We start from the raw sequence: 19,597 nt of genomic DNA, 5'->3' as shown, positions 1-19,597 counted from the left end.
CCAAAACAGGGAAACAGCCTAGATGTCCATCGACAGATGAATGGATAAAGAAATGTGGTAGGTATAAAACAGAATACTACTCAGCCGTAAAAAAGAATGAAATATGCCACTGCGGCAACACAGATGGACCTAGAGATTATCATACTAAGTGAAGTCAGAAAAAGAAAAATTTATGATATCACATACATGTAAAATCTAAAACATGACACAAATGAACAGACTCACAGACAGACGAGAGAACAGACTTATGGTTGCTAAGGTGAGGCAGAGTGGGGTAGGGATGAACGGGGAGTTTGGGACTAGCAGACGCAAACTATCATGTATAGAATGGATAAACAACAAGGTCTTACTGTATACCAGAGGTAACTATATTCAATATCCTGTAATAAACCAGGATGGAGAAGAGTATGAAAGATATATACACTATATATGTATATATAATATATGCATATATATATATACAACATAAAAACACATACTAAATAAATATATATTGGCTTCCCAGGTGGTGCAGTGCTAAAGAATCTGCCTGCCAATGCAGGAGACGCAAGAGACACAGGTTCAATCCCTGGGTCAGGAGGATCTCCTGGACTAGGAAATGGCAACTCACTTCAGTATTCTTGCCTGAAGAACTCCTTGGACAGAGGAGCCAGGTGCGTACAATCCATGGGGTCGCAAAGAGTTGGACATGACTGAGCATGCATACACACGTGCCCGCACATGCACGCGCACACATACACGTAACTGAATCGCTTTGCTACGCAGCAGAAATTAACAATTATAAATCAACTATATCACAATAAATTAAAAAAGATTTTTTTCAACTGCTTTTAATATTCTTTCCCTGTGAATCACACTTTTAGTTATGTAGAGCCTCATATCATTTGCAAACCTTACTCGTATGGTGCTTCACTTCCTTGTCCTGTCTGCATAATGCAACTAATATAACTTACTGTCAAGTATAGATCTTTTAATCTATTCAAACTAACCCAATACAAATTTTACATGGTAGGTTCATTTTCAGAACTGAGTTTTGCTTTCAAGTGTAGTAGCTTTCCCTAGCTTAAAATTTCTGGTACCACCTTGCTTTTTATTATTTAGATTTTGGATTTTATTTGATAGTTTTATGATTATAAATGACAAAAATCAACATAGTTTGGAAGTCGATGGGGGCATCAATTAAATAAAAGGCATACTCATAAGCGTGGAAGACTGGTCCAGAGGGTGACTGTCCGAAGAAGGAAGGAAGAGGCGTCAGTGGCTGACAGAAGAGAAGACAGTGAGGAGAACCACTCGGGCAGTCAGGATCTTCACCATTCGTCTCTTCACAGTGTTACACTGTGCACCATGCCTTGTGTGGAAGCAGTTCTCCAAAGGATGAGATGAGCTGACTGCGATTTTCCTATTTTAAACAAAATCCAGTGTTGTGGCTTCCCGCCCCCCCCCCGCCACAAAGTCTGAGAAAACCTTTATCCTGCTAGAAGGATGGTGATGGACTTAGGGGGAAGCAGTGGGAATTGAGAGGCAGCTCAGCTCTGCCTTAGGCAAACTCAGTTCTTTTTTTTTTTTGGCAGGTGGAGCCAGGAGCACAATTGCGGCGATTTTCTCCATTTGCCTTTTCCTTTCCCCTTTTCTGTTGTGTTATTCCAATCTCCTTTCTCCCAAAGTAGTGAGTGGTGGGATTATGACCCAGAAATGGGCTCTCTGTTAATCTTCCAGTTCTTGCATTTCTTATTCCAGCTTAGAGAAGGAAGTGAAGCACTTTATTTTGTGAACCATGGTCATTATTTTTTTCCCCCCATCCACTAGGTTGATGCCCACAGCTTTCCAAATGCTGTAGAAGGAATTAGTCAGGCTACCCTCAGCACCAGAACAGTGTTTTGCATGGAGGATAGTGGGTCCAACAGTTACTTTCTGATTGAACAAAAGGAAACTTCTACTGTTACATATATTGTAGACATGATGGATCTACCATGAAGGAGTCTCCATTACTGTAATTTCTCAGTACATTGCATGTAATCTCATAGCATGCTAGCGGCACCAATGATGAATCCTCTTTTCCCTCACAAAATGGCACTACTGGCAAAACATTATTTAGTAGCAAAATATATTTTAATTGAAAAATCATTTTAAGTAACTGAATAAAAATGTATACCAGGAACCTTCCAATAGACAGCAGAGTATGTACATTTTGTCAGAGTGGAGCAGCATCTATTTAATATATTTTTATATAGAAAATACAGGCATATTTAAAAATGGAAACATGTAAGAAGGTATGTCACAAGAAATAAACTATAACACAAAATAAAAAGGTCAACCCAAAGTAACAAGATGACTGAAACGAGACAAGACCCAGCACCGTGTTGGAAAGTCTTCACGTAAATTGTGCGATGTCCAAGACGGCCAGGAAGAGATGATCCTGCATTTCAGGAGAGCTGGTTGGTTGTGCGGTGGTTAAAACCCAGTCCTCCTTTTCCTAGAACAAAAAACAAAGATTCAACAGTAAAGAAAGGGGGAACATCTGTATGGGGGCTGATTAAAACACAACTGAAAGTCTCAGATACCTGGGCATCATCTGTGATGTGGTTTGGATGGATGGGGGTCAATCCTTGAGAAAACGAAGGGACACGGAGAAAAAGTACTAATGTACACGGCACACTGGAGTTTGAGTCCTGGCTCTGTCACTAGTTTCCTGTCTGATAACCTGCTCATCTGCAGAATGAGGGCTTTGGACTTCGTGAACCTAAAGGTCTCTTATAGCATGAACTGTCTATGGTTTTTATTTATGGTATTTGTTTAGGATCCATTTTCTGTGCATAGTCAGAGGAAACACAGTATCTTCCTTGAGGACGGAACAATTTGGGAATGATTCATCAGTAGAGAAGGCTACAGATTGAGGGACCTAATGGAATGCCACAGGGTTATCTCTCCACCAGCTGTCACGATGCCTGAAAACTGTTCGGTCAACCAGCTGTGCTGTGCTAAGTCGCTTCAGTCATCTGACTCTGTGAGATGCTATGGACAGCAGTCTGCCAGCCTCCTCTGTCCATGGGATTCCCCCGGCAAGAACATCGGAGGGGGTTGCCATGCCCTCCTCCAGGGGATCTTTCCAGCCCAGGGATCAAACCCGTATCTCTTACGTCTCTTACATTGGCAGTGGGTTCTTTACCATGAGCATTAATTTTTCTGTCTTTACTAAGTATGAGGGAGACAATCTTTAAGGCACTCAATCTTGTGGAAGAGAAAGAAAGTATGTGTAAACATTTATTGTTTTGATTTCCCAGAAAAGCTTTCTCTCCATCTCTTTCACCAATGAATTGCCAGTCTCTTCCACTCTTTACCCAAAGGCATGGTAAAAGTTTTAGCAAAATGAACTTTCACATTAGAATAACCCAACCTAGGGTCACCATTGACTGATCCATCATGGGCCCTTGAATCAATCTGGGCTAATGAGTTCTTCTCCTGCAGTTTTAAAATGGGTCAGCACACTACTTCTGTGGGCAGTGGGGTCCTTCCATGTGAAATGAATAGCAAAGGAAACCATTCTGCAGCGGGAGGATGGAGAAGATGTTAGAGACAGGAGGTGAGATGGGAGGGGAGAGGCTTCAGATGTCTTTCAAGTTCTTAGTCTGTTTGCCCTCATGCTCAGCCAACCATGTATGGGGTTCCATATGAGGTCCCATTATTGTGATAACAGATTGCTTTCTTTGCTTAAGCCACTTGGAGTTGCAATAAGAGAGTCCTAGCTAATGCAGGTCTCCTAGAAAAATCCATCACAGTATAAGGAGAGGGGGGCTGCTGGGTCTTCTGGCTTGACCTTTCCTTGAATTTGCATTATTATTATTATTTTTTCGATTCCTTTATCAAGCTTTTGAATTAAAAAAAATCTAGATTTTATTACCTTTATTAATAGCATTTTATTGTTTATAAGGTAAGTTCTTTCTTTCTTTCTTTCTTTTTTTTTTTTTTAGTAAGTTCTTTATTGACATCCTCTGGTCAAGAAAAATTTCCTATAGGGGTAGTTGACTCTTGAATAATGTGGGGGTCAGGGGAGCGGACACTCTGAGTGGTCAAAAATTGGTGGATGATTTTATAATCAGTTGGTCCTCTGTATGTGGTTCCACATCCACAGATTCAGCCAACTGAAGATTGTGTAGATCTATATTATGGATCTATTGGGGAAAAAATCTATATATAGGGGGACTCATGCTGTTCAAACTTGTTTTGTTCAAGGGTCAATTGTATTTTGATATTAGGGAACCATACAAACTCTGAGCTTCCTTTATTTATCTGTAAGATGAAGTAGTTGAAACATAAAGCTTTAAATAATGTTACAAATACTTCCTGTTCCTTTTTGAGTCACTGTCCTTATTGTTTCTATCTTTGTTTTTTCTTTTCTTTGCTCTCTTTTTTTCCCCAGAAATCCTCTCCAGTCTGATTCTCATTTTCTTAAGTTCTTTCAACTCTGCTGTCAGGTAAAACTATCACTTTTATGTTAGAAACTTCTAAATCTACTTGTACAATCCAAATTTGTCCTTTAGGGTTCAATTTTTTTTCTCTCTGCAGAGATGCATATACTTGAGATGATATGAAGAAATTCATTGGCATGAGACATATATTTTCATCAGTTAAGTTTATATGTAAATAGATTTTTGTCTTGGCAAGTTGACTTTAATTGTCCAATCAAAATTTAGTAAAAGGACATGAAAAAAAGAAATATTCTTCTCAGTTAACTGAATTTTTCACTTTAAAAAATGAATATGGAAATACCCATTTTTTCCAATGATTCCTATAATATAGAAGTAAATGTACATAATGCAAATCTAAGCGATGTAATATAATGACATATATTAAAATTTTAAAATAGAGATGGTAATATTCCAACACTGCAATATTTATGAGGACAATGGTGTAATATTGAAAATATTTTATCAATGGTATGATGCAGTATGTAATCAAAATGATACAGTATTGGTATAAAAAACAGACCATAGATCAATGAAACAGAATACAGAACCCAGAAATAAATCCACATATATATGGTCAATTAACTTATGGTAAAAGAAGTTACCATAACTTCTTCTTTCTCCTAGAAGAAAACATAGGTCGTTGGCTCCTTGACATCAGCCTTGGTATGGTTTTTTTTGGATTTGCCATCAAAGCAAAGGCAACAAAAGCAAAAATAAAGTGGGACCACATCAAACCCAAAGGCTTCTGCACCACAAAGAAAAGCATCAACAAAATGAAAAGACAATCTACTGAAAAGAAGAAAGTATTTGCAAACCATATATAAGGATTAATGTTCAAACTACATAAAGAAATTACAGATGTATATGAAAAGATATTCAGCATCACTAACCATCAGGAAATACAAATTAAAACTACAATGAGATGTCATCTCAAACCTGTTAGAATTGCTATTATCTGAAAGGCAAGAAATAACAAGCATTGTTGAAGATATACAGAAAAGGAAATCTTGTACACTACTGATGGGAGTATAAATTGGTGCAGCCACTGTAGAAAATATTATGGGGTTTCCTCAAAAGATTTAAAATATAACTACCATGTGATCCAGCAACTCTCTGGGTATTTATCTGAAGAAAATGAAAACATTAATTGGAAAGATGTCTGCACTCCCATGTTCATTTTGGCATTATTTACAGTAACCAAGACATGGAAACAGCCTGTGCCCATTGATGAATGAACAGATAAAGGAAATTTTCTTTATAAACACACACACACCTCACAATGGAATATTATTAAGCCATAAAAAGAATGAAATCTTGTCAACTGTGACAAATGGATGGACCTTGAGGTTATTAGGCTAAGTGAAATGAGTCTGAAAGAGAAAGACAGATACCGTATGATTTTGCTTATTTGTAGAATCTAAAACAAAAACCAGAACCAAACTTACAGAGAACAGATTGATGGTTGCCAGAGGTGGAGGTGGGTGGGGGACTGGGCTAACTGGGTGAAAGGAGTCAAAAGGCACAAATTTCCAGTTATAGAATAAATAAGTTATGGGAATAGAATATATAACATGGCAATTATAATTAATAATACTATACTGCACATTTGAAAGTTGCCAAGAGCAGTAGATCTTAAAAGGTCTCATTTCAAGAAAAAAATTTTTATAACTACATATGTGGACTTACATAGTTAACTATACTGTGGTGATCACTGCACAATATGTACATATAGAAATACTGAATCACTATGTTATAGTAATATACTAAACTAATATAATGTATGTCCATTATACTTTATTAAAAAGTTTATGATATTTAAACTTTCAAACTTTTTCCTTTGATTTATTTTTGTGATAATCTTTTCTCAACTATGATATTTATCTGGTTACAAATGAGAAATCAATTCCTAGAACACATTTTTACATAAATTTTCTTGCAGTCCATTAAATACTGACTGTATATACTGTAAAAAATATGGAAAAATAATTGACTTTAAAAATAAATGGTCCTTATCATCACTTTCAATACTATTTGTATTACAAATAGGAATGCAAATGAATGTCAGTAAAACATACTGAGTTTATCATTTGCTTTCTTTCTTATGAAGGGTGCAATCTACCATCCAAGAAGTCATTAACTTGTTTAATTAAGCTCTTTGTCAAAAAACTTCACAAATTTGCATGTCCTCCTCATGCAGAGGCTATGCTAATCCTCTAAAATTATGTTGTTTCAATTTTATTATTTGTGCTGTAATAAATGTGTGTTTTTGAGAAATCATTGTTTTATCTGTCAAATATTAACTAATACTTCTTCATTTGGCTTTAGTTCAAATCTCAAAATGGCTATTTCTGGATACAAAATGCTTACCTTCAAACCTGAGATATCTTCTGGCTGTTGGGACAACTTAACTTGAACTTCAGTCTTCTCATGTTGTAGATAAACAGTAGTTTTTGGTTGTCTTACCTGGAACAGTCATGTCCCGTCCATGCCGAGAGACAATGGCATCGGTTTGGTCTTACGCATTTTCCACCATTTAAGCAGGGAGACTGGCAGACAGCTGGGATGAAAAATTCATGCATTTACTTAATGAATACTTAGCAATCATGAAGATGCTCATGAAGATACGGAGAATAAGATTTGACTCTGCTTTCTGCTCCAGCTGCCACCATTCCTAATGGACTGCATCCTGCCAGTTTGCTCGATCTCACATTATTATGTGGTACCACCTCCCTCTGTCCTTCCAAGCAAGAATTGATCTTTATATTTAAATCCCAGCTTAAGTTCTACCTGCATACTGAAACCTTTGCTGATAACTCTGAGTCCACTAATTTTTCTCTTCTTTAATCCTTATTTAGGTAACTAATTTGACACTGTTTGAACTGAAAATTATTCATATGCTCAGTGAGACTGTCAAGCTCTTGAGACAGCCAGCAATGAACTCTATGACTGATGAAGTCATTATATCAGATGTTAATTCTTATGACACTAGATTAGGCACATAGACTGGCTAACATAACAAATGATTCAAAAGCCCTTTGTGCTTGCTAGGAAATTTATTTCATGGCTTTTACCAACTTGAATTGGAATTACAGAGCCTGGGGTCGAGTTAAAAATGAGCCACTGATGTAACCCTGAGTGAAAACTGGGAGATTTACTGTACAGTCATCTTTCTCACAGGTCCATAGTCTCAGGGTCAAACTTTTCTCCATGAATCTACTTGTTAAAAAAATCTTAAGGACACTAAAAACAGATGAAGGCCAGCCAGTTTAATGTATCAAAGAAAAAAATAAGATGCCTGTTGGGAGAAAGCTGGAAATGAGAAACATTTCAGTCTCATTATAACTTGGAAAAGCAGGCTTCCCCAGATGAAAAACTCATCTTTGGTGAGAGAGGAAGAAATATCACTTCTTTATCACTCATTCGTAAAATATAGGGAAAACATCAGCAATCCAGGCACTTGATAAGCATTGAGAGAGGATAAGAATGAAAACACACCAGTCTTTGCTCTTGGTGAGCTTTCTTGACAAGCAAGCCAACAAAATGCACATATTTGCAATATAACCAAAAGGAAATTATGAAATGAAGCAGGGTCAAGAATAGCAAAAATAAAACTCAATAGTCTACAACTAATTCTCCATAAAGCAAAGCAAAGTCACTTAGTCGTGTCCGACTCTTTGCAACCCCACGGGCTGTGGCCTACCAGGCTCCTCCGTCCATGGGATTTTCTAGGCAAGAGTACCAGAGTGGGGTGCCATTTAATTCTCCATAGCTGCTCACTAATATTAAAAAATCACTCCTTTTCAAGCGCATGATGATTTAGCAGTAACTGACTGTACTAACAATTTTTTTACATTATTATTTTTCATTTCTCCATGTAAAAGCCTAACACCTTCCTCCTTCCCTATAACATGGGTGACCCCAACGTTCCATTCTGGGCACCTTCTCATGCCACCTTCTGCACAGACTTCTTTTTTTCCCTCTACGAAAGTTTTCCAGTGATGACTGATATCTATCTTCAATGTAGTGTATCTTCTGGGAAGATACATCATCCAATTGCCTGTCAGACCTCTCCCTTGTATGTTCCAACTCAGTGTGTTTTTGTGCATGCATGCATGTGTGCTCAGTCATGTCCAACTCTTTGTGACCTCATGGACAGTAAGGTACTTTTCACGTAGTAAATAATGGAATGGGTTGCCAGTTCCTCTTCCACAGCATGTATTTTCTCAACTCCTTATCTGTACCTTCAACCTCAGCCTATCCTTACTTAACTCTTTATCTGTATCTTCAAACTCAGCCTGTCCTTACTTAACTCCTTATCTGTACCTTCAAAGCTCTTCCTTTTGGGTTCTTTGTCTCAGCCAATAGCACCATCTTCCACTCAGAAGCCTAAACTGGAAATATCAACCGTGACTCTCCTTAGACCTTTATTTCCACAATAAATCTATAACCAGGTAGTGCTGATTCATCTATCTTCTCTCAAATCTATCCTTTTCGGTCACCATTTCTCTAGACTTCATTGAATGTGAAAGTGTTAGTCACTCAGTCATGTCCCACTCTTTAGGACCCTGTGGATTGTAGCCCGCCAGGCTCCTGTCTGTGGGATTCTCCAGGCAAGAAGACTGGAGTGGGCTGCCCTTCCCTTCTTTAGAGGATCTTCCCGATCCAGGGATCGAACCCAGGTTTCCTACACTGCAGGCAGATTCTTTACCTCTTGCCAATTCAGGCTGGGATAAGTCTCTAACAAGTCTATTTTTAAGTCTTGCTTTCTGCCCTTTTCTGTACTGTTCCCAAAATAATTTTTCTAAAAGAATACCTAATCACATGATTTTCCTGCTTAAGTCCCTTTAACAGCCTCTGTGGCTCAGAAGCCATAATTAAGTATGCACTGCACTTCCTCATCTGGCTCTGCCTAGCTTTATACGCCACTTCCGGCCACACCCCTCCACTGCCGCTATGGCTTCCGCTCTGGCTCTAGTCAGCTGACCAAGCTTGTGTTACACTTCTATGCCTTTGTCTGGAATGAGCTCCACCTGGGGACTCCTCTTGCTCTTCCTTTGAGTCTACGCTTGCGGAGCCTTTTTTGAACATCTACTGGGTCTTTCCTGGTGGCTCAGACCGTCAAGTGCCTGCCCGCAATGCGGGAGACCCAGGTTCGATCCCTGGGTCGACGACTGAGCAACCTCACTTTACATTTGGGTAGTTTACTCATTTTACTATTGAGCATGTAGAGAGTTCAATTAGCCTCCAGTCATTATACTTATGACTGGAGTATATACTTATTATACTTAATGACTCCAGTCATTATATAGTATACCTCCATACTGATAGGCCATTCTGCTCATCCCTTCTTTTCTAGACTGGATTCTGGAGAGCGAGATCTCCTGTTGTACACTCTTTTGTATGTTTAATACCTAATGGATATAAATGGGATCTTTGCTGAGGCAGCTGCAGCAAAACTGAAAAACATAAAGGCTGTATGGCTCATGTCAGTGAGGTGCTTAATGTCAGGGAGCTAAAGAGCTAAAAGAAATACAAATCAGCCAGATTAACTGAGCTTTAAATGGCAAGTGTCTGTGTTTAGTCCCTGAGTCGTGTCTGACTCTGTGTGACCCTATAGACTTTAGCCCGCTGGGCTCTGTCCATGGGATTTTCCAGGCAAAAATATTGGAGTAGGTTGCCATTTCCTCCTCCAGTGGATCTTCCTGATTCAGGGATCAAACCTGCATCTCCTGCATTGCAGGTGGATTCTTTACTGTTGAGTGACTGGGAAAGATCCTTAAATGGCATGGTTCTAGCTAACTGTGCAATATCTATAGAGATGGAATGTTAGAAAACAGATTTCCGTTGTAGAGAGCAAGTTTAGGGATAACAGGAAACTTAGGCAGGGCTTCAGAGGTGAGTCTTAATAGGCAATAGCCATGTCTGCAAGGGACAAGATGTGACTGGCAGGAAGGGAAGTAAGTGTATCATGTATGCTGGTGCCAGTACACACAGTACCTCAGGAGGCAGAAGAATCTGGGCTGGATGTGGAGACAACAAGCAACCATCTCAGGTTCTTAAACAGGGCAAAGATATGCCCAGAGCTGTGTGTAATGGTGTTATTTTGGAAATAGAAATGGGAAGGTTAAGTAGTAGACTCTGGTAGTGATCCAAAGGAAAGGTCTTCTACTAGCTGGTGATAGTGGAGATAGAGTAGGATGCAAGAGATATGGAGTCGGAAGGAACAGAAAGGAGTGCTGATACTGGTAGATGAAGGGGGAGGGAGAATTGAGAGCGTCTCCGTCTGGAAGCATGCTGCCAACACCTACAGAGATAAGATGCCCGGGAAAGGGCAAAGCTGGTTTGCAGGTAGGTTGAATTTTGTATGCATGAGAAATATAGATAAATATCAAGGCTGGGGCTTCCCTGATGGCTCAGTGATAAAGAATCCACCTGCCAATGCAGGAGCCGTGGGTTCCACCCCTGATCTGGGAAGATCTCACGTGTCTAGGGGCAACTAAGCCTGTGCACCACAATTACTGGGCCATGCTTCAGAGGCTGGGAGCTGCAACTATGGAAGCCCAAGTAGACCACTAGAGCCTGTGGTCCGCAAGAAGAGAAGCCGCTTCAATGAGAAGCCGGAGCACCGCAACTAGAGAGTAGCCCCGGCTTGCGGCAACTAAAGGAAAGCCCGCACAGCGACCAAGACCCAGCGTAGCAAAATAATAAACAAACAAATAAAAAGCTAAAAAAAAAAATCAAGGTTGATTTGTGATAAAGAAACACGAAACATTACTTTAAGACTGTCAAGTACCCCTTGCCCTAGCCCTTCTTTTTATTTTTCCCAATTTTTCTTGAGGTATTTCAAATTGGTTCCTTTCCTCTATAAACAAAGTTCATAACCAATGTAAGGCATTAAAGTAATCTAAAAGTTGTCTGTGTTTTCCATAAAAAGTTTAAATAATGAGTGAGGACATGGGATGGTGATATCAGATTTTAAGGGGTGTTACAGGCTTGAGACTTCAGTGAAAGTTATGAGCCCACTTATACAGCAAGATACATAACATATTAAACTTTTAATACAAGAGTGAAATGTCACGGGTTCCTACACCACCCAAAGCTCACCTATGGTCCTCTAAAATCAACAAGGTTTACAATAGACCGCTAATGATAATACTATCAGGAGTCAACCACTGTACCATTTCATTTGAAGTCTGCCTTTTCTCTGATGAAAATAAAAATGGAGAAATGCAAAAAAAAAAAAAGTTTCAAATAAAAACTTCAAATTTAGCCTCCAGTATTACATTTTTCCTTCCCTATACTCATGGGTGGCTCACTTTCACCTTTATGTGGGGTGGCTGCACGTCTGCTTTGGCGTTTTTACAACTTTGACTCCCATTTCCCTGACTTGCTTCTTAATAGTGCCCCTTTCATCCTCCAAAATCTCCCAGTTTGGAGGCTAAATTATATAGTCATTCGAGCCTTAGAGTTCGTGACAAGCTCTGGTGTCAGTTGGCCTGCTCTGTTTTACAATTAACCTCACTAGGAAGTGGTATAAATATTATTTACAACAGGAACAAGAAGGGTTAGAGTTAACACAAAATAATTACAGTGAGTTCTGTGCTTTTAACAGTTGCCTGACAATTAGGACATTAAAAAGGTAAAAAAAAAATCTATCATTTTAGACTGCTGGATTATTTAGACAATTACTGAAAAACCTGTCATATTGTGGGCACTATGCTAGCTACTGAGAATATAAAGATCACAAATATCCCTGCCCACCAGTGGCATATAATCTAGTGAGGGCAGGGAAAGATCAAAGTCAAGCAATTAAACAGATAGCAAAGTATAGTGGATAGGCAGGTATTTGAGCATGGGTTGCTATGAGGACAGGTTTATCACCAATTAAATCAACAACAGTTTCTTACTGTCTTCCATGATAAGGAACCATCTCTTGTTGAGTTACTTCACTTTAACTTCAATTGTATTTATTTAGAGCCTGTTCATTCTAAATAGTTACTACCAATTTAGTGATTTAGCTTCATAGAGGTTTAAATAAATATTCTTCTGAACTTCTGCATTATTTTTTCTCTAATTCTGCAAAACAGAGCAAATGACATGAAGAAGGCTGACAAATGAGTCACCTCTGATGCTCTTATTGGTCACACAACCCTGAGAGGTGTCTCTGAGGCAGACACAGGTTGAGCATTGAGACCACCATTCAAGGGACCATCTCGAGGAATTCGTGAGAAACCCCGATACCCTTTGGGCTTACTGCCACCTCTGAATCTGAGTCACACTCACTGGTGTTCTCTAAGGTTTCATGGAGTCCAGTCACCAAGAAAACCAACTCTGATAGGATGCCTACCTGTATGACAGCGGGACCCTGTCCAGCCAGGTGAGCAGTCACATTGATAAGGGGCCACACAGCGACCACCGTTCAGACAGGGGAGAATGCAGATCGCTAGAAAGGAGATCAAAATGGATTGGATCAAAACCCACAGATATGATCAGAGTTTTCAGAAGATATTTTCCAGGAGGAGTAAAACCTCAGATGACCTCAGATAACTTTCCCGTATATGCTGTGTTTATTAATCAGTATTATTGGGAAAACACAATCCAGAAAGTCAATCTGGACCCTTAGCCCCGTGTAATGGACTCCAATGCCAAATGCACTCTTCCGGGAGGACGCACCAAAATCGATGCCTGCTAAGTGCTTTGCTTTCTCTTCACAAAATAAGCAGAATGTTTTTTATTTATTATCGTTTCAAATTTCCATTACAAATTACAGAAAATGATCTAAGAGGGTTTGGCTGCCTTGAGGTTCTCTTCTTGGCTGTAATTAAATGTGAAAATGCAGTCAGATAAGCTCTTCCGTGGGCTGGTGTGGGTAACACGTTAGTAACTGCCACCCTTTATTTCCTTGGAGCCGAGGCCTAATGGTGACTGAATCTGGCCTCCCTGACATTCTTCATGGCAATCATTTCTCCTACTAGAAATCACTGAGCTCCGTAAAGAGGCATTATCTGTTTAAAAGAAGTGAGACTGTCTACTGACTTGGTATTCAAAGCATGGTTCTCAAGACCAAAGCACTGGCATTACATAGGACTTAGTTGGAAATGCGGAATCTCAGGTCCTGTCTTGGGTCTACCAAATCAGAAGCTGCACTGAGCCTCTCCCAGGTGGTCTGTAAGCGCAGGAAAGCCTGGGAAGCCCTGATCTCATGCACTATAGGCACATGTTCAGCGAACTAAGCCAGGCTTGTCATGATCCTTGGTATTCTAGCAGGTCACATGTGGAAGCCCTAAGTAGGAATGTAGGACTGGGGAGAAGTAGAAGGAAAAATTCTCTTCTTTCTGAGTGACTGTGAGAACACTTGTTTTGGTGAGCTATTAGCAGCCTAAACTGATTTCCATTGTATTATTTCCTTTCTACATTAGTTGAAATACTTACACTTTAAAAAGTTTCAGAATTTCTAATAAAGTGCTTGGCCTTAGGAAAAACTGATATAGACCAATGGCCATCATATCAACGACTCAATGTGATTAATATACTCCCAATAATTTTATCCATGTGTATGTATTTTTAGAGATTTTGAAACAAAGTATAGTTTAGACATTAAAAAAATTAAAGCCACTTTTTCACATTCTCCTGGAAACTCAAATTTAAATGTATTTTTTCCTGAGGACTGAAATTCTGTATTAAAGTATCAAGCATTGTATAGCTACTGGAGTACCAATTTATTTTTTTAATTGGAAAGAGCTACCCTTAATGAATGATGGGCTCCCTATCTTACCTGCAAAGTACAATTTTATGCAATGCCATGAATTTATACTAATCTAGCAAGAAGCAGCACAGAACATAAATGGACTTGAGATAAAGGGAGACCAAGGTTGGGAAACCAACCCTTTATTATAAGCTCCTTCCCAAGAAAGTTCTTGGAAATCTGTGCCAGTAGGCAGGTTGAGATGGCCTTAGATGGAGCTTGATAACTGTATTTTCAAGGCCTGTAATATTATAGATCTTCTGCAACTAAATGACATATATAAATCAGCTCTCGGACCTTTGTCTGGTCTGTCACGGGATTTAAGCAAGAGAATTCCTGCCACTAGTGAAGCCAGTTCCTAGTAATGCCCCTAAGTTGGCAGCTTCCAGGCAAACCATCGGAACTCAAAGTAAAATCTTAGGACACAACTTGTAAGATACGAGGACAGACTCACGCTCTTCACAGAGGCGACCCATCCAGCCATCTGGACAGGAACAAGCATTTGGGCGTTGGCAGATCCCTCCATTCTGACATGGGAATCGACAGACAGCTGGAAAACAAGCAGGATGGGTCATACATCTAGGGAATTAGGAAAAGCAAGGCCGGTTGTCAGAAAATAGGATTGATCATTTACATTTCAGAGTATTTCCTCGAATCAAGTCTTAAGGAAGAGAAATGAAACCCAGTTTCAAGATTTTGGTTGGGGATGAACCTGAGGGGCTCAGGAGGGACATAAACAAGTTCGGGTAGTTCTGAGATTATAACTATCAAACGTTTTAGTAGTTTGGGGATTCAGGGCAAAAGAGAACCAAGTGGTTCATATAAAAGATTGTCTCCGTTTATCTGGACAGGGGAAATGCCTTTCTAGGAGATTTGAAAATTCCCTTAAAGGAAGCCTTTGATGGCTAATAGCTCTCTGGTGCTGCCAGCGTTCCACATTACCTTAAAGAAGTGAAGAAACAAACAGGTAAACAGACACACACCTCTCATTTGACTTCTGACTTTAAGTGACACGAGCTGTTGCTTAAGGAGGTAGCTCCTCAACACCCCTCTCAAGAGGAGTTTGCGTATTTTCTTACAACCTATGAGCTGACAGGCACATGAAAAGATGCTCAATATCCCAAGTTATTAGAAAAATGCAAATCAAAACTATGATGAGGTATCACATTGGTCAGAATAACCATCATCAAAAAGTCTAAAATAATAAATGCTGGAGAGGGTGTGCAGAAAAGGAAACCCTCCTACCTTGCTGGTAGGAATGTAAACAGACACAGCCACAATAGAGAACAATGTGGAAGCTCCTTAAAAGATTTTAAAATGTACTATATTAGTCACGATAGGATCCCATATGGGGCCTCATTCCTTATGGGGCACAGGGGTCTGCTGAGGATGGTTGGTTAGAACTGGTATCTGTATTGAAACACCAGGAGGTTGCCCTCATGACCCAGTCACGACACAGCTCTGCCTAGGGACTGGAGAACACTCCCAAGATGCGGAGAGGAGACTTGCTTAAGGAGCCATGATTGACTCAGGAAGGGGCCAGGTACTGGACCAAAGGTCTGTGTGCAAGCTTTCAAAACTCCAACTTGCAAAGTTAAGGAAAGTAACACACATGATATGAGAAAACTGAAAGTCAAGGAAAGATAAAATAGCATGCCTACTAGTTGTTGGCCATATCAGACTTCCATATACATTTTTCTACAGTTTCACTAATAACTAACCATTCAAATATCTCCTTACCTCTGCAGACAGGAGGTGATGTCCAGGTTCCATTCTCTAGGCAAACACTCCTCAGGGAACCCTCCAACATGTATCCACTGTAACAGGAGTAGGTGATCATGTCCCCATACTGATAATGTACGCCTCGGGCAATTGCATTTTCTACATGAGTTGGTGGACCACATGAGATTTCTATAGGAAAATAAACAAACAAAAAATAAGCTTGCAATACTAACCCAGCCAGTGGAGAGGAGAGAGCATAGTCTCACCTCTAAGACTGAAAGAAGAAAGATAAAATACACAAAGGTAACCTTTTTAACTACATTAAATCTAAAAGGCACCAGAAACTAAAAGCACCACCTGCTGCTCTCTAGAAAAATTTGATGTACAAGATCAAAGGTTTTGCTTTCTGATTCATATGTTGAAGCTGAGGTATTTTATACTCAAGGCATGAAGTCTTGTCTTCTTATACCTCACCAAAGAGATATAAGAATTTCATTGCAGCATGCTTAGCTTATCAGATAAGAAGAGAAGTAGCATTCGGATTATTTACAGCTTACCACTTTAAAGATCACGAATTGCAAGACTACAAATACCATCATGGCTGTTTTATCAGTGCCCAGAACAGTGCCTGGTGCAATGGGCTCTCAATAAATATTTGAAAAATGAGTAAAGGAATGAATATTGTCTCTAACCTAAAGATAACTCCATTTACACAGCCTGACGGGGTTTATGAAATTCAAGCTTTCACATTCGTTTCCCTCTTTTCAAGACTATAAGCAGTGACCCTCTTCTTTCGGAATGTGTAAGACGGAAGGATAATCCTCTCTTTTAAAAGTACATGCTTTGAATATTTAAATAAAAATGTTTATAGCTAATTTTGCTTTGAGAATTTTATGGGGATAAACTAGATAACTAGTGTTGTTCTGTACTGCCTCACACAACAAAGGCTGGATTGGAGCCAGGATTCTCATCCGTTTCCAGTTTGTACAAGGCTAACTTTTAGATGAGTTTTCATAAACTGGCTTTTAAAAGGCCACTTTCTGGCCATAATACTATTGAAAAACTTGCCAGAGGCCATGGTCACTTTTTCTGATTCTTCTAAATTTTCTTTTCCTTCTAAGGTAGTTAAAAACATTAATTCAATCAGCCACATATCAAATAAACATGTATTCATGCCTACTGTGTACAAGAAACTGGAAAGAAATAAATGAAGAAAATGCTGTACCTTTGCTCAAACAAATGGGTGAAGATGTACGAAGAAATATAGTCATATAATTTAAAAACAGCTGTATCAGAGGCCTGGTTACCATACTGCAGAAAATTGGGGTCAGTGTAACTAATTATGCTTAGGCGGTTTTCAGTGACAGTGGTCTTTGGACTAGACTGTAAAGCTTGAGTGAATCAGAGGACTACGGCTCCCAGGTTAGAGGAACAGTAGGTACAGAGATAACAGTGAGCTGCTGGATAGTTTACAGAAGTGCTTATCAAAGCAGAGGTTTCAGGCCACCTATGTGGGAATCAGCTTGGATTCTTATTAAAAATGCAAACTTCTGGGCTTTCTGGCTTATGAGTCTGTATCTTACATACTCTCCCCAGGAGAGTCTCATGCCCACTGAATTTTAATCACTGATTTGTAGTGATAAATAGCAGGATGAGGTGAAAAGGATGAGGAAGGTGGCTAATTTGGTCTCGGGAAGGATATTTGTTCTAAGCCACAGACCTCCTGTCTAATAGAAAATGCAAAAGAGGGACTGAGGATAACAAACAACTGTGGAAACTGTCTCCTCTCCTAGGCAACCCCTGATCTTCTCAAGAATATTGAGGAGTAATTAAGCATGCACTGAAAGGACATTTGTAATAAAGGCATGTCCCTCCTTGCTGTTGCTTCCGGTGCTCTGAGTAGTAAGTCTCTGCGAGCCAAGACCAACGTGAGGATATGCGGGTAGAATCGGGCCACTTGGCTCACTTTAGTTCAGGCTAATGGCTTTAAAGGAGCTTAGACCGTCTGGCTTATACATACTTAGTTCTTCTCACTTAACTGGGGATAGATTTCATAAGGATTTGGGATGCAAAACCCCAGCTAAAAGTATGATAAACACTTTGCTGAAGTAAAATCAAAATTCTAATGCTGCAGTAGGCTGCTAGTGGAAAATTCAGGGGTTTGGGGTTATTTTACGCTTTCTATCAGGAGATAGCAATGTCACAAATATATATCAATTAATTTATTTTTTTAAAACAAACCTATAAGATAGGAATTTCTGGTGCTATTTGCAGATGAGAACTCCAAAATTAAAGAAGTTAGGGCACCAGCATAAGTTGAGGATTAGGACATTTTGAGGATAGAATTCAAACCCAGGAGGGTAGGATATTGGACAGGAAAGATGCATTACATGTGTTAAGAAGTATCAAGAGTTCAAAAAAAAAAATGAACAAAATAATGCCATTATTATTATTATTATTATTAATGGAATAATGCCATGAATGAAATAATGCCATTTGCATCAACCTGCAATTATCATACTAAGTGAAGTCAGACAAAGACAAATATCATGATATTGCTTATATGTGGAATCTAAAAAAAGGATGTAAATGAACTTATTTACAAAACAGAAACAGACTCACAGACACAGAAAACGATTTTACAGTCACTAAAGGGAAAGGAATTGTTGTTCCGTTGCTAGTTGTGTCTGACTCTTTGCAATCCCATAGACTGCAGCACACCTAGCTTCCCTGTCCTTTACTATCTCCTGGAATTTGCTCAAACTCATGTCCACTGATTGGTGATGCCATCCAATCATCTTATCCTCTATCATCCCCTTCTCCTCCTGCCTTCAATCTTTCCCAGCATCAGTGTCTTTTCCAATGAGTTGGCTCGTTGCATCAAGTGGCCAAAGTATTGAGCTTCAGCATCAGTCCTTCCAATGAATGTTCAGGACTGATTTCCTTTGCATTGATTGGTTTGCTCTCCTTACTGTCCAAGGGAATCTCAAGAGTCTTATTCAGCACCACACTTCGAAAGCATCAGTTCTTTGGCACTCAGCTTTCTTTATAGTCCAACTCTCACATCCATACATGACTACTGGAAAAGCCATAGCTTTGACTATATGGACCTTTGTTGACAAATTGATGTCTCTACTTTTTCATATGCTATCTAGGTTTGTCATAGCTTTTCTTCCGAGGAGCAAGTGTCTTTTAATTTCATGGCTGCAGTCACTATCCTCAGTGATTCTGGAGCCCAAGAAGATAAAATCTGCCACTGTTTTCATTTTTTCTCCATTTGCAAAGAAGTGATGGGAGCAGATGCCATGATCTTAGTTTTTTGAACGTTGAGTTTTAAGTCAGCTTTTTGAATCTCCTCTTTCACCATCACCAAGAAGCTCTTTAATTGCTCACTTTCTGCTATTAGAGTGGTATCATCTGCATATCTGAGGTTGTTGATAGTTTTGGCTTATGATTCCAGCTTATGATTCATTCATTCCCAACATTTCCCATGATGTACTCTGCATATAAATAAGCAGGGTGACAGTATATAGCATTGACAAACTTCTTTTCCAATTTTGAACTAGTTTGTGTTCCATGTCCAGTTGCTTCTTGACCTGCACATAAGGTTTCTCAGGAGGTACATAAGGTGGTCTTTAATAATTCTCATTAATAATCTCTT

At 39.3% G+C, this 19,597-nt stretch overlaps 1 protein-coding gene across 1 annotated transcript in view; it reads right to left on the bottom strand.

The window, feature by feature from the left end:
• Positions 1 to 2,090: 2,090 nt before the first annotated feature.
• The window catches only part of SVEP1 (sushi, von Willebrand factor type A, EGF and pentraxin domain containing 1), a 193,990-nt gene continuing 176,483 nt past the window's right edge, over positions 2,091 to 19,597 (bottom strand). Inside the window, exons 44-48 of the mRNA XM_070459306.1 lie at positions 15,955 to 16,125; positions 14,669 to 14,764; positions 12,817 to 12,912; positions 6,933 to 7,026; positions 2,091 to 2,476 (exon numbers count right to left, since the gene is read on the bottom strand). Of these exons, the coding sequence (XP_070315407.1) occupies positions 2,455 to 2,476; positions 6,933 to 7,026; positions 12,817 to 12,912; positions 14,669 to 14,764; positions 15,955 to 16,125 (479 nt within the window). The 3' untranslated portion in view covers positions 2,091 to 2,454. The remainder of the gene's footprint in view (positions 2,477 to 6,932; positions 7,027 to 12,816; positions 12,913 to 14,668; positions 14,765 to 15,954; positions 16,126 to 19,597) is intronic.

The sequence above is a fragment of the Odocoileus virginianus genome, chromosome 31 (assembly GCF_023699985.2).
Source record: "Odocoileus virginianus isolate 20LAN1187 ecotype Illinois chromosome 31, Ovbor_1.2, whole genome shotgun sequence".
Taxonomy (NCBI): domain Eukaryota; kingdom Metazoa; phylum Chordata; class Mammalia; order Artiodactyla; family Cervidae; genus Odocoileus; species Odocoileus virginianus.
The sequence above is the reverse complement of the archived record's forward strand: the minus strand, read 5'-3'. Positions and strand labels throughout refer to the sequence as shown.